Below are 14,270 nucleotides of genomic sequence, written 5' to 3' on the forward strand. Positions count from 1 at the left end.
GGAAACCTGGACTGCTTTGAACCCTGGGAAGGGACAGGGGTGAAAGGGGCAACTGCATTTTCTTTTTGCCCCTGGGGCTTAAGGCAGCCTGGAGGAGCTATTTCCAATGGGTAAATCAAGGGAGGAAGAAATATGGACCCCTCTTCTCCGATGCGGCAGCCCTGACCAACATTCCCCTCCTCCATGGCCACAGCTTCTTTTTTGCAGCTAAAATGCACGGTGGGGAATCTGATCCCAGTTTCTCAATGTCATGATGGTGGACCTCAAGAGCCAAAAACATAGGAAGAGCCCTGGTGGATCAGACCGGTGGTCTGTTGAATCCAACATCTTTTCTCACAGAGTGCCCAATCAAGTACCCCCTCCGGAAGGGCCAACGAACAGGGCACAGCAGCCAAGGTCTCCCCCTGATGCTGAGACACCTTTCCTGCACTCTCCTTTTAATCCATGTTCACTGCCGTGTCCTCCAAGCAATTCTGCATGCAAATCGAATTCAACCTTCTTTTTCATCCAGGTTCCCCCCTAGGGTTGCCAGGTCTGGGTTGGAAAATACCTGGAGACTTTGGGGTTGGATCCAGGAGAGGGCGGGGCTTGGGGAGGGGAGGGGCCTCAGCATGGTACAGTGCCGTAGAGTCCACCCTTCAGAGCAGCCATTTTCTCCAGGGGATCTCTGTCAGCTGGAGATCAGTTGTCAAAGTGGGAGATCCCCAGGCCCCACCTGGAGGCTGGCAACCCTATTACCCCCCCTTCTGCACTAAAATCAAGTTCAACCTTCTTTTTATTCTGGGTTGTCCCCCCATTCTGCATTGCATTCCCTCCCTTTGGCGGTCAGCCCGGTTTCAGCCTGCTGTTGCCCTGGGTTATTTGGACGCTGTGGCCCATTCTGCATCTAGCATTCGCTCCGTTGTTTTACCAAACCCACACACTGGAACAGAAAAAGATGCGGCTCAAAACCACATTCAAACACACCGGGCCACCGCCGTACTGACTGCAGAGTCACCCCTGAACGGTCATAAAACGGCCATAAATCTATGCAGACGGTACCAAAAAAACCGAGAGGTCAAGGGAAGTGAAACCGGAATGCGTGCAGAGGCTACCCTAAAATCCGACAATCAAGGAAAGTGAAACTGGCATGCAATGTTGTAAGACAGAAACTCCGTCAAGGGTTGTGCTCCCCCAGCCCAATTTGAGAAAGCACACGGCAGTCTTGTAGAGGAGAATCAGATCTTGTACTTTATTGATCAACAAAGGAGGGAGGTGCAGACCCAATAAGGTTTTGGACCCCACAGCTCTCCCTAGGGTTACAATGGGAGGCATAGGGTTTTATACCCCCTATGACAGTTAGAAATAAATCACAATTATTGGTTCCATCACAGTTAGTCACATATCCGTCACACCATTCTGATTGGGTTCGAACCTGTAGGCTGGATTTTCTCAGGCAAAACTGTATCTCCTCCAGCTAAACAATAGACTTTCTTCTTCCTAGGCTGTGAAATTCTAAAAAGTATCTAATTGTAACAAATATCAGTACATCATGCAGTGTTCTCCATCTAACGCAAGCAAACTGGCATCAAGAGCATGCGCAGTTACGATTGGCAAGAACAAGCAAGGTCACTGTGGTGTGGTTGCCTGTCAGCATTTGGTATTTTACCCAGAATGCCTTTAAGCAATGAACCAAAGTGAATATCTGAATAGATGTTCATGATTGATTTCAGTCACTGTGATTAGAATCATCAAAGGCACTTAACATATGCACCATGGAAGCGTTAAGAGCACCCACTAAGGTAAACTGACTGTTAGCTAGTGGCAGAGTACAAAGTGTTTCATCGGCAGTGTGTACAACCATGTTGAGGGGGATTTCCGTTCCAACAGTGGGTTTGGCAAAACAGCGGAGCGAATGCTAGAAGCAGAATGGGCCTGTTTTGCCATGGACTTAAACTGCCTCAACTCAAACACTGAGAAAATCCAGAGAGGAAGGCAAATGCGGAAAGGAGATATCTAGGAATTTGGGACTTTGGGCATTGGCTCTGCAGTGGAGAGCACAATCCATGTAATAACTTTCATTTAGACCAGGGGTGGCCAAACTTGCTTAACGTATCAGTCACATGGAATGAACGTCAGATGTCTGAGAGCCGCACACGCAAGACATGAACAAATATCACACACACGTTTTTATTGGGAAATATGCAAATTTGCTTTTCATTAAAATTAAATTGGACTGTGTGAAAGGGCCGCATGCGGCTCCCGAGCTGCACTTTGGCCACCCCTGAGTTAGACCAAGACAAGGGCACATGTTTTTGTGTAGACCACATCATTGGAAATGAAGGCCTGTCCAAACGAAATGGGACAGCGGAGTGCCATGGTTTTTAAGAGCATCTGTGATGGCGGACCCTGACCTAGATAGCCTAGACTAGCCCGATCTTGTCAGATCCTGGAAGCTCAGCAGGATTGGCCCTGGCTAGTATTTGGATGGGAGACCTCCAAGGAATACCAGAGTCACGACGCAGAAGCAGGCAATGGCAAAATACCTCTGAACGTCTCTTGTCTTGAAAACCCCTATGGGGTCCCCACAAGCCAGCTGTGACTTGACGGCAGTGCTCCCTCTAAGCCGTGGAGTCTTGTAAGCAGAAATCCCACTTTGTGAACTACTGGCATTAACACTGCGAGCGAGCGATTTGGCTACTGCGTAAATTAGTTTGCTCTGGAGCCCTCCTTCCTGAGCGAAGACAAAAAGGTGTGAGCCGGAGGCTAAAAAACTTTGAGCCAGCTCACACTAGCTCAGCTTAGAGGGAACACTGCTTGACGGCACTCTCCACTACCGTGATGGAATTGCACGCATAGTTTATGAAACACTGTTATGCACTCTGCACTCGAACCTTAGTGGACTCAGCACCTCTGACATACACAGACAAATGTTAAGTGCCATTGATTATTCTAATCACAGAAACAGAAATCAATCACAAACATATATTCAGATATTCACTTTGGTTCATTGCTTAAATGCATGCTGGGGAAAAGGCTAAATGCTGACAGATAGTTATACTGCTTGTAACCTTGCTTGTTCTGGCCAACTATAACTGTGCATATTCCTGATGTCATTTAGCCTACGTTAGATGAAGAACACACACCACTATGTACCCATATCTGCTACTGTCCCACCGCGGGCTCCTCCACGGCCTTACCGGCCGCTGCGGCAGGACTGGCACTGCCCGCGCCGGACCCTCAGCTGACTCCAGACGTCAAAGGCCCCGGGGTAGCGAGTTTCTGGGACAACAGAAGCGACAGGTCTGGGGGCAATCCCGAGTGCAATAGCTACATTAGATACTTTTAGAACTTCATAGCCTGGGAAGAAGAAGGCCCATTGTTTAACTGAGAAAGTCCAGCCCACAGGTCCGGGCCCAATCAGAAAGATATGATGGACATATGGCAAAGTTTGATGGAACCAATAATTATGATTTATTTCTAAGCGTCATGTGGAGTATAAAATCCTATGTCTCCCATTGTAACCTTAGGGAGAGCTGTGGGTATTCGAGGGTCCAAAACCTTCTTGTACCGGTGCTCCCTCCTTTATTAATAAAGTTTTAGTTCTGATTCTACTCTACAGGATTGTGCCAAGTGTTTTCTCAAATTGGGCTGGGGAAACACGACCGGAAACAGGGTCTCTGTACCACAATGGTGAAGGTTGAATCAGATCAGGATTATCCTGTTGGGTGGGGGGGGTTAATCCTCCCACACCATTTTCCTGATGGAAGTCCCCCTTCCTTCCAAACCGCTCTTTGTCCCAGTTAAAAATATATATTGTAGAGGATTTCCTACATTTGGTTTTCGACACGGGGAAGCAATGACCTCCTCTTGTGACTTTGGAATTTCATCCTGCAGGTCGCGATGATGTCACAGGGGATATCGACCTGGAATCTGACCGTTTCCTTTCAAAAAGAAACTGTCGGAGGGCCGACCGGAAAGATTCCAACTTCAGCTCCAACCTGGTGTGGATCCTTCTTGGTCATTAAACAGAGATGGTATACTTTCAGCAGAAGCTTATAGCTGGATGTGTGTGGGCAGGTAGGGTGACGAGGAGATGTGTGCACAAAGATGCCAAGGAGAAGGTTGCCAACTGATCCATGCTCCTGTGCCTTGCAGAATCATTTGATCTTCAGGCGTGAGCAAGGTAACTGATGTGTTGTGAAATGCTCCGTGGGCTTATTTCTGCAGACGGAGCGATCGTTCTCTCGTCTTTTGGCAACCGTGTGTGGAACCAGGTCAGGGGCTGGGAGGGGGGCTTCGAAAAGCGTGAGCAGCTGCCCAAAGTTGCCAGTCCCTGATTGGTTCTGGTGTTAATGAGAGAGCTGAGCCTGGGTTCTGGGGTGGTGGCTGGGCACTGAGGAACAGGAAAGGGGTCTGTGGATAAAACCAGTGTGGTGTAGGGATTAGAACAGGGGTGTCAAACATGCAGCCCAGGGGGCAGATCAGGCCTGCCATGGAAGCTCACTGGATTACCTTCAGTCAGTCACACATTCTCAGCCTAACCTACCTCAAGGGATTGTTGTAAGGAGAAAATGGAGGAGAATGATGTCGGCCATTTTGGGACCCCATTGGGGAGAGAGGTGGTGTGTGACTGAAGTAATTTTTTAAAAAAAATAACATCTGAGATACATTATCAGGAGAAAGTTGTGGGAGGGGGGTCTGAAGGACAGCATTTGTGAAGATGGGAAGTGAGCACCTTGGAATTGTAGGACAGGGCCAAGTGTTTGGGGGAAAGATCTGAAAGAAATTTCCGTGCACATGAAAACGTTTAGAATAAAAATTCAGAATTTGAGGGACTTTCAGGATTTTCAGGACTTTGAGGGACCTGGCAAGCCTAATGCAATGTGTCTTTTTTCCCACCAGAAAAGCCTTTAAGGCCCGACAATAAGCATAGTTGTGAAAATGTCATTAAAATCTATGTAGGGGGGATAGGGGATAAGCACTTTAAAGTTTTGGAAGCATATCAGTGTCAAGAAAATTTGCTACAGATTGCTCCCCCCTGCCCCACACCGCAATGATTTTAGTTCTAGGAAACATCAAGGTGGAGAAGAACAGGGCTATTTTTGGGCAGGAACGCACAGGAACGGCGTTCCGGCTGGCTCCCGAGTTGGCCACACCCAGCAGGAACTCATTAGCATAATAGTCCACACCCAACAGCAGGAACTCATTAGAATTGGCTACATTAGGGGTGTGTGGCCCTAACATGCAAAGGAGTTCCTGCTACAAAAAAGGCCCTGCGTTTTGACAACAAACAAGGTAAACAGAATAAGAAGCAAAAGGTGGGTGTGGCTGGATGACCACACTTCTTGTAACATGGGGGTGCAACCTAATATGCTAATATGCTGTGCTGGCAAGGGTGTGGCCTAATATGCTAATGAGTGTCTGCTGTTGGGTGTGGCCTATTATGTTAATGAGTTCCTGCTGGGCTTTTTCTACAGGGCTTTTTTTGTAGAAAAAGCCCTGGAGAAGAATATCTCATACCTGCATCCTTACGTTTTCTTCTTCTTTATTCAGTTCGATAGTCCGGAGTGATGCCGCTTCCTGTGCCAACCAAGCCTCCGGCCTGCTTCCCCCGCTGCTTCCTCACCTACTTCCTCTCTTTCCTCCTCCTGACCACCATCTTGGCCTCCTACTCTTTGGGCTTCCAACTGGCGAGGCATCCGCTGAACCTCGCTTCTCTGGGCCTCTACGGTGCCTTCTTAAGCCTCCACTTCCTCGCTCAGGGATGTTTTGCCTACCTGGAACTGCGCAAGCATCAGGGACCTGCCCTGCCCTGCAGCTTCTCCAAAACCGTGGCCCTCACTATTTCTGCCTATCAGGAGGACCCTTCCTACCTGCGCCAGTGCCTCGAATCAGCCCGAGACATGGCCTATCCAAAGCACCTTCTCTCCATGGTGATGGTCGTCGATGGCAACGGCCCTGAAGATCGGTACATGATGGAGATGTTCCAGGAGGTCTTTCGTGGTGAAGACTTGGGTACCTACGTGTGGGAGGGCAACTACCACAGTCACCCAACAGCAGAGGAACTGAAGGAGCCCCAACAGCAGGAAGTGGAGGCGTTGATCAGGAACACGAGATGTGTTTGCATCATGCAGAAGTGGGGTGGGAAGCGGGAGGTGATGTACACAGCCTTCCGAGCTCTGAGGGACTCAGTGGACTATATCCAGGTAGGAGTTTTCCGTTTCCACTTTAGTGTATGTCTATGTGACTCAGTACAGAACCACATCTGAGGGGCTGTGGCTCAACGGCAGAGCCTCTGCTTTGCATGCAGAAGGTCCCAGGTTCAATCCCCGGCATCTCCAGTTTAAAAAAATCAGATAATTGATGATGTGAAGGACCTCTACCTAAGACCAGTGTTCCCTCTAAGCTGAGTTAGTGTGAGCTAGCTCACAGTTTTTTAGCCTCTGGCTCACCCATTTTTGCCTTAGCTCAGGAAGGATGGCTCCAGAGCAAACTAAGTTATGCAGTAATCAAATCACTTGCTCACAACTTTAATGCCAGTAGCTCCGAAAGTAGAATTTTTGCTCACAAGACTCCACAGCTTAGAGGGAACTTTGCCTAAGACCCTGGAGAGCCACTGCTACTTTGAACGGACAATACCGACCATGACAGAGAGGTTAGGTTCCACCTCTCTCCAAGGGCAACCAATGAGAGATGACAGAATGTTGAGAACATCCTTAGGAAAAAGGATAGTGGTGAGCAGCAGACAAGTAGACCGTTTAAGCACTGACAAGAAAAGAGGGTTTTCTGACTGAGGGGAACCTCCCCTCACCACACCCTGCCCTCCTCAGGCCCCACCCACCCAAAATCTCCAGGTATTTTCCAACCCAGAGCTAGCAACCCTAGAGAGATTTAGACAACCATTCAACAGGAAGTGAGATGGACAGGAAGGAGTTAGGCAGGAAATGTGAAAAGTGTCCACAAGCAAAGGTTTATGGTTACGAACTCACGACTTCCATTTCCGCCCAGGTCTGTGACTCGGACACCAGACTGGACTCAATGGCAACTGTGGAATTAGTGAAGGTACTGGAGTCAAACGAGCGCTATGGGGCCGTCGGGGGGGACGTGCGGATCCTCAACGTGTCGGACTCGTTCATCAGCTTCATGAGCAGCCTGCGCTACTGGATGGCTTTCAACATTGAACACGCCTGCCAGTCTTACTTCGACTGCGTCTCCTGCATCAGCGGCCCCCTGGGTGAGTTTGGTTATCAGCTGCATGCAAACTTCGTTTTGGAGGGAAGAGTAGGGGCCTGGAGGCTTGTATGGGACCAGGACTTTGGGCGGTTGCTTCAGAGGCTGCGGACTCAGGAGTGGGAACGTCAGTCAGCAATCTTTGTTAGGCTTGTCGTTTCGTTAGTTCAGGCGTTTTCCATCAGTGGATATTTTGATAAACATCTGGTGATACCAGAACTCCAAGAACTATTCTAGTGAGAGACTGGATGTGTAATATAACAGGTGGTCTGATTTGATCCCTGAGGTGGTTTTTGAGCAGAAATAGGGCAATTTTATGGCATTAAAAGTTCAGGTTTCCCAGTCCAACCCCCTAAACGTGGAATCCAGTCCCAGTGGACTCAGAGACTTGGTGGAAAGTGCCATCGAGTGGCAGCCGACTGTGGCCACCCCAGTGAGGGGCTTTCAAGGCAAGTGAGAAGCAGAGGTGGTCTGCCATGTCCTTCCTCTGCAGAGCCTTCATCGATAGCCAATGCTCCTTCTAAGCTGTGGAGTCTTGTGAGCCAAAATTCTACTTTGTGAGCTACCAGCATTACAGTTGTGAGCCAGCCATTTGGCGACTGCATAAATCAGTTTGCTCTAGAGCCCTCCTTCCTGAGCTAAGGCAAAAACGTGTGAGCCGGAGGCCAGAAAACTGTGAGCTGGCTCACACTAACTCAGCTTAGAGGGAACACTGCTCCCATCCAAGTACCAACCCTGTTGTCAAGTCCCCAGCTAAGTCACTCTCCACACACACTATTGGCAGTGTAATGCTTTATTAGAGATATAATGCTGTAGGTTCCAGATCTTTCGTTAGGACTAAAGAAAACCACGGGAAAATACAGGTTATAGGTAAACGCATAAAGTTCCATTCACACACACACGTCATACCTACCCCTCAACGTTACTATGGCGACATGGACAGATATATGGTGCCCTATCCTAACCTAGGCTGGCAGAAAGTTCTCCATGGTCAATCCCACGGGAACCGACTCTTGGAGCGCACTTCTAGACAGTTACAGCCTCTATTCCCATACACTCCAACAACACTCACCCCCCTTCAGGAATTTAACATGACAGGCGAGGTGAAAGGAAACAGGACTGAAAGGAATCAGAAGTTAGGCCGAGTCTGACACCTGTTTAGCTTCCGAGCTCTGACGAGATTGGGCTATACTATGCTGCTTTCCCTGCCTGCAACTCTGGATTTTCTCAGTGTTCAAGTCAAGGCAATTTAAGTCCAGGGCAAAAGAGCATCCAAATAACCCGGGGTAACAGCAGGTTGAAACCAGGGTGACCACTGAAGGGGGGGTCATGTAATGCGGCATGGAGGGGGAGGGACCCGGAATAAAAAGACTCAATTTTAGTGCAGAATGGGGGGGAACTTACATTCTTTCGGAATACAGAATGATAAACTTGTAACTTGTCAACTGCAAATCATTATTTCATATCTAGCTTTATTGATGCTTTCCCAATTAAAGTTCTCAAAGGTTATTTTTTTCTATCATGGGGAACCATTTTGCATTCATTCGCGTATTTTTTTCTTGAGGGGCCGACACAACATCAAATTAAAGCAAAATAAACACGAATTGCAGCTCTTCAAGTCTGAATTGTATTTCACTCCCCTCCAATCAGCTGTTAGATATAACAGCTATTGGTCCAGGAGTGAAACTGACCAGAAGCATCAGGGCAGCTTTCCTTTCCTTCCCCAGCCTCCCCACTCCTTGACCAATAGCTGTTGGGTCTAACAGCTGATTGGAGGGGAGTGAAATTGACCAAAATGGGCACCTGGCAACCCTAATCCCAAAAGAGAAATTTCTAGCAGGAATCCTATCAGCTATGCAAACATACACAGAAACTGAGAAGATTGCGTTCCTGCTCTCAGATCATGATGCCTGTGTATCTTATAGACTTTCTTTGTTTGCTTTAGCAGCGTCCAAAATTAGACCTAAGGGGTTGGTTACCTGATTAAATCTGGTTTGGCCTTTTTATCAGCACGATTTGTAGTCAATTTTAATCTGATTCTAATGGTGGTAATTTTTATTATTGCTATGGTGTCTTTTGTATTTCATAACGGCCAATGGCTTAATACAGTAAATTTACTTGTACATGGGAGAACTGCTTTCAGTATAAAGAGGTCTGCGTGGGGCGAGTTCATGCAGGCGTGTTCTTATTATTTTTTGGGGCTCATCATCTTTCCAGGCATGTACCGCAACAACCTATTGCAGCAGTTCCTGGAGCCCTGGTACCACCAGACCTTCATGGGTAACAAGTGCACCTTTGGGGACGATCGGCACCTCACCAACCGCGTCCTGAGTCTCGGCTATGCCACCAAGTAAGGGCGCGTGAGAGAAGGGCCCTCTGGGTTCTGTGTTTTCCACAAACGTTAAGCATAGTGCTTAGTGTCCATATAAACATACGGATAAACATATGGATCAGAGGTCCATGAGTGGGTATTAGCCACAAGGTACAGATGGAACACCTTGTCTGGGGCACCGATGCTCTGTATTCTTGGTACTTGGGGGACAACAGTCGGAAGGACACAGAGTGTTGGACTGGATGGGCCATTGGCCTGATCCAACATGGCTTCTCTTGTGTTCTTAAGAGCAGAAATCCATGAGTGTCTATTAGTCACAAGGTATAGATGGAACACTGTGTTTGGGGCAGTGATGCTCTGTATTCTTGGTGTTTGGGGGGCAACAGTGGGAGGGCTTCTGGAGTTCTGACCCTGCTGGTGGACCTCCTGATGACACCTGGGTTTTGGCCACTGTGTGACACAGAGTGTTGGACTGGGTGGGCCATTGGCCTGATCCAACATGGCTTCTCTTATGTTCTTAAGAACAGAAATCCATGAGTGTCTATTAGTCACAAGGTATAGATGGAACACTGTGTTTGGGGCAGTGATGCTCTGTATTCTTGGTGCTTGGGGGGCAACAGTGGGAGGGCTTCTGGAGTTCTGACTCTGCTGTTGGACCTCCTGATGGCACCTGGGTTTTGGCCACTGTGTGACACAGAGTGTTGTACTGGGTGGGCCATTGGCCTGATCCAACATGGCTTCTCTTATGTTCTTAAGAGCAGAAATCCATGAGTGGTTATTAGCCACAAGGTATAGATGGAACCCTTTGTATGGGGCAGGGATGCTCTGTATTCTTGGTGCTTGGGGGGCAACAGTGGGAGGGCTTCTGGAGTTCTGACTCTGCTGGTGGACCTCCTGATGGCACCTGGGTTTTGGCCACTGTGTGACACAGAGTGTTGGACTGGGTGTTGGACTGGGTTGGCCTGATCCAATATGGCTTCTCTAATGTTCTTACATGATAAAGAAAGTAATCTCCAGGGCCATAGAGACAAATTCAGCCAGAGTTCACAGAGAATCCACCAAGCCAGAAACTGGGTGCAGGAATGGTTTTTGTCCGTCTTCAGTGGTCGGGTCACCAGCTCTGGTTTAGGCCATTCCTAGATATTGTGGGGCAGTGCCTGTGGAAGACAGTGTCCGGGGAGAAGAGGGAGCTCAGCAGGGGCGTGATTGCCACAGAGTCTGCCTTCCACAGCTGCCATTTCCTCCTGGGGACTGATTCTCTGTCGGCTGGAGATTGGTTGTAATTATGTGAGAACACCAGCCCCCACCGGGCAACCCTGGCAGCCCCACTTGATGGTAAAAGTCTACAGGGAGCAATCTCAATTGACAGAAAAATTACAGAAATAGCTGTAATGTAACACCTTGGACACATGTGGAGCTGCCTTTACTGAATCAGTCCATCACTCAATCAAGATCAGTAATCAGGGCTCTTTTTCTAGAAAAAGCCCAGCAGGAACTCATTAGCATAATAGGCCACACCCAACAGCAGGGACTCATTAGCTTATTTGGCCACACCACTGATAGCACAGCTCATTGGCATATTAGGCCGCACCCCCATGTTACCAGAAGTGTGGTCATCCAGCCACACCCACCTTTTGCTTCTTATTCTGTTTACCTTGTTTTTGGTCAAAACCCAGGGCCTTTTTTTGGAGCAGGAACTCCTTTGCATGTTAGGCCACACACCCCTAATGTAGCCATTCGTAATGAGTCTCTGCTGTTGGGTGTGGCCTGTTATGCTAATGAGTTCCTGCTGGGCGTGGCCAACTTGGGAGCCAGCCGGAACTCCGTTCCTTCGCGTTCCTGCCCCAAAATAGACCTGAGTATTGCCTACTCTGACCGACAGCAGCTCTCAAGGTAGAGGTCTCCCACGTGGCCTCCTACCTGGTCCTTTTAAACTAGAAAGGACAAGGATTGAACTTGGGACCTTTTGTATGCCAAGGAAGGGCTCTTCCACCAAGCCACAGACCCTCCTGTTGTTAGGGAAGGCTGCCACAAGACACCATGAACCCCCAGACAAGATAGAGCAGTTGAAGTAAAACTCCAGCCCCAGGCTCTTCCTGGCTTCCAGCGTCCCCAGGGCTTCTCTGAGCCTCCGGCGTCCCCGGTCCTGTTCTTCTCACTCCACTGAGACCCAACCCAATCATCACATGACCCATCTGGCTCCCTGGGCCCCACGTTGACGTGTGCGCCTGGGACTTTGCCTGGCCTCTCACCTTGAATGGGCAGACACTGGCCCGTAGCCACAGTGGGGCATTTGGGGGCAGAACCCCCACCCACCCACAAGCCCTGCCCCACCACCTGAGGATGCCAGACACCAGGCCCATAGCCAGGATTGTTTTAATTCAGGGGGCCTTTAAATAAGTCAGGGGGCACCCCGCACAGACACCTCCATACACCCCCCCAAGGGAGCACCACAAATAAAATAAAAAATGGAAGTCGGGGGACACTGGCAGTAAGTCAGGGGGCCAGGCCCCAAGATGCCCCCACTGTAGCTATGGGCCTGCCAGACACCCCCGCCCCCCAGTGTGCCTAGCACAACAGCAGCAGGGAGGCTGGGGAAAGAAAGAGAAGGAGGAGGAGGAGGAGGAGGTCCTGCCCTTCACTACCCAAAGGTGTCTCAGAGCGGCTTCCAAACTCCTTTCCCTTCCCCTCCCCACAACAGACACCCTGTGAGGTAGGTGGGGCTGAGAGAGCTCTGACAGAAACTGCTCTTTTTCAAGGACAGCTGTGCCAGAGTTTTGGCTTGCCCAAGGTCATCCAGCCAGGTGCAAGTGGAGGAGTGGGGAATCGAACCCGGTTCTCCCAGATTAGAGTCCGCGCACTTAACCACTACACCAAACTGGCTACACCAAACAGAGAAGCCACCCTGCAGCTTCTGGTGAGTTTTGCTCCCAGGATCAGCTGTTTAACAACTCAGCCCAGGGGAGTGAAACTGACCAGAAGTTGCAGGGCTGCTTTCCTTGCCCTTCCCCAGCCTCCCTGCTGCTGCAGGGGGTTGGGGATGGAAAGGAAAGCTGCCCTGCCACTTTTGGTCAATTTCACTCCCCTCCAATCAGCTGTTAGACCCAATGGCTATTGGTCAAGGAGTGGGGAGGCTGGGGATGGAAAGGAAAGCTGCCCTGACGCTTCAGGTCAATTTCACTCCTGGACCAATAGTTGTTATGTCTAACAGCCGATTGGAGGGGAGTGAAATACAATTCAGACTTGAAGAGCTGCAATTCGTGTTTATTTTGCTTTAATTTGATGTTGTGTCGGCCCCTCAAGAAAAAAATACGCGAATGAATGCAAAATGGTTCCCCATGATAGAAAAAAATAACCTTTGAGAACTTTAATTGGGAAAGCATCAATAAAGCTAGATATGAAATAATGATTTGCAGTTGACAGGTTATAAGTTTATCATTCTGCATTCTGTATTCCGAAAGAATGTACGTTGTCATATGTTAGAAATTTTATAGTATTCTTTTTTTTTTCTCTAAGTGAAGCAACCTATACTTGTGTGTTATAATGCTGAATTCAGTATGCCTTTTGAAAAAGAATAAAAATTGTTTGGGAAAAAGAAAAAGAAAAAAAATATTCTCCGCAAGCAAAAAATAACCCTGCCTACGGGCCTGGGTGGACATCTGAAAAGAAGCAGCCATCTGCTGCCACCATCTGACCAGGCTTTTAGACCTCCTCCACCAGGCTAACCTCGCGCCCCTCTCCCCTCTCCTTCCCAGGTACGCGCCCCGTTCCGTCTGCCGCTCCGAGACGCCTTCCGTCCTCCTGCGCTGGGTCTCCCAGCAGATGCGCTGGTCCCATTCGTACTTCCGCGAATGGCTCTACATGGTCCGGTGGTGGCCCCAGCACTCCCCCTGGCTGGCCTACGAGGCCATCGTTTTGGGGCTGTTCCCCTTCCTGGTGGCCGGCACGGCACTGCAGCTCCTTTACAGTGGCCGCCTCTGGGGCTCTCTGTGGGTGCTCATCTGCATCCAGGTGGGCAGCCTGGCCAAGGCCTTGTACGCCACCGCCCTCCGCCGCAATCCCATCATGCTCCTGGCTTCCCTCTACTCCGCCCTCTACATGGCCGCTCTGCTGCCCACCAAGCTCTTTGCCCTGCTCACCCTGCCTTGGGCGGAGGGTTGGGGTACCTCCGGCCGGCTCCATATCCGCACTAACTATTTGCCCCTCTTGCCTCTGCTCGCTTGGTGGGGGGCCGTGCTGGGGGGATGGAGCTTCGCCCTCTACAGAGAGGCTGTGGGGGGCTGGGGGGATCTGGAAGCACTGGCCTACGGGTTCTCCGCCTGTCTGGCTCACTGGGGGGTTCTTCTGGGGTTCTACTTGGTGCAGGTGCGTCACGTCTGCCGGCGCCGGCGGGCCACCTACAGGTTAGACCGAGCCTGGAGAGCTTGGGAGGGTGGGGAGCTGGGAGCTCCTGGGAGGTACAGACCAACGGGAGGGACCGGGTTCAAGCTGGAAGCTCTTCAGAGTTGCTGGGTATAAGGAGGGGGCAAGGGCCGAGTGGTTTATTTAAACGGCTTCCAAAGAAGCCTTTTCGAGACAGAAAGGCTCCTGCTTTTCCAAGGTGGACACCCAAAGGACACAAGCGTCTTTGGCCTTCCTTTCTCATTTTCTTGAAACCCCGCAAAGGTTTCCATGGGTGCTTCATGTCCTTTTCCCCTCATGTAAACTCCCTCCTAGGGGGAGGGGT

The 14,270-nt window shown here is 49.8% G+C and overlaps 1 protein-coding gene across 1 annotated transcript in view; it reads left to right on the forward strand.

Annotated features, from left to right (window-relative positions):
- The first annotated feature begins 5,552 nt into the window (after positions 1 to 5,552).
- LOC107124383 (hyaluronan synthase 1-like) overlaps positions 5,553 to 14,270 on the forward strand; it is a 28,469-nt gene continuing 19,751 nt past the window's right edge. Inside the window, exons 1-4 of the mRNA XM_015427846.1 lie at positions 5,553 to 6,188; positions 6,991 to 7,216; positions 9,430 to 9,562; positions 13,300 to 13,947. Coding sequence (XP_015283332.1) covers positions 5,553 to 6,188; positions 6,991 to 7,216; positions 9,430 to 9,562; positions 13,300 to 13,947 — 1,643 coding nt within the window. The remainder of the gene's footprint in view (positions 6,189 to 6,990; positions 7,217 to 9,429; positions 9,563 to 13,299; positions 13,948 to 14,270) is intronic.

The sequence above is a fragment of the Gekko japonicus genome, unplaced genomic scaffold, assembly GCF_001447785.1.
Source record: "Gekko japonicus isolate JY-2015 unplaced genomic scaffold, Gekko_japonicus_V1.1 scaffold641, whole genome shotgun sequence".
In the NCBI taxonomy this organism is placed as follows: Eukaryota; Metazoa; Chordata; class Lepidosauria; order Squamata; family Gekkonidae; genus Gekko; species Gekko japonicus.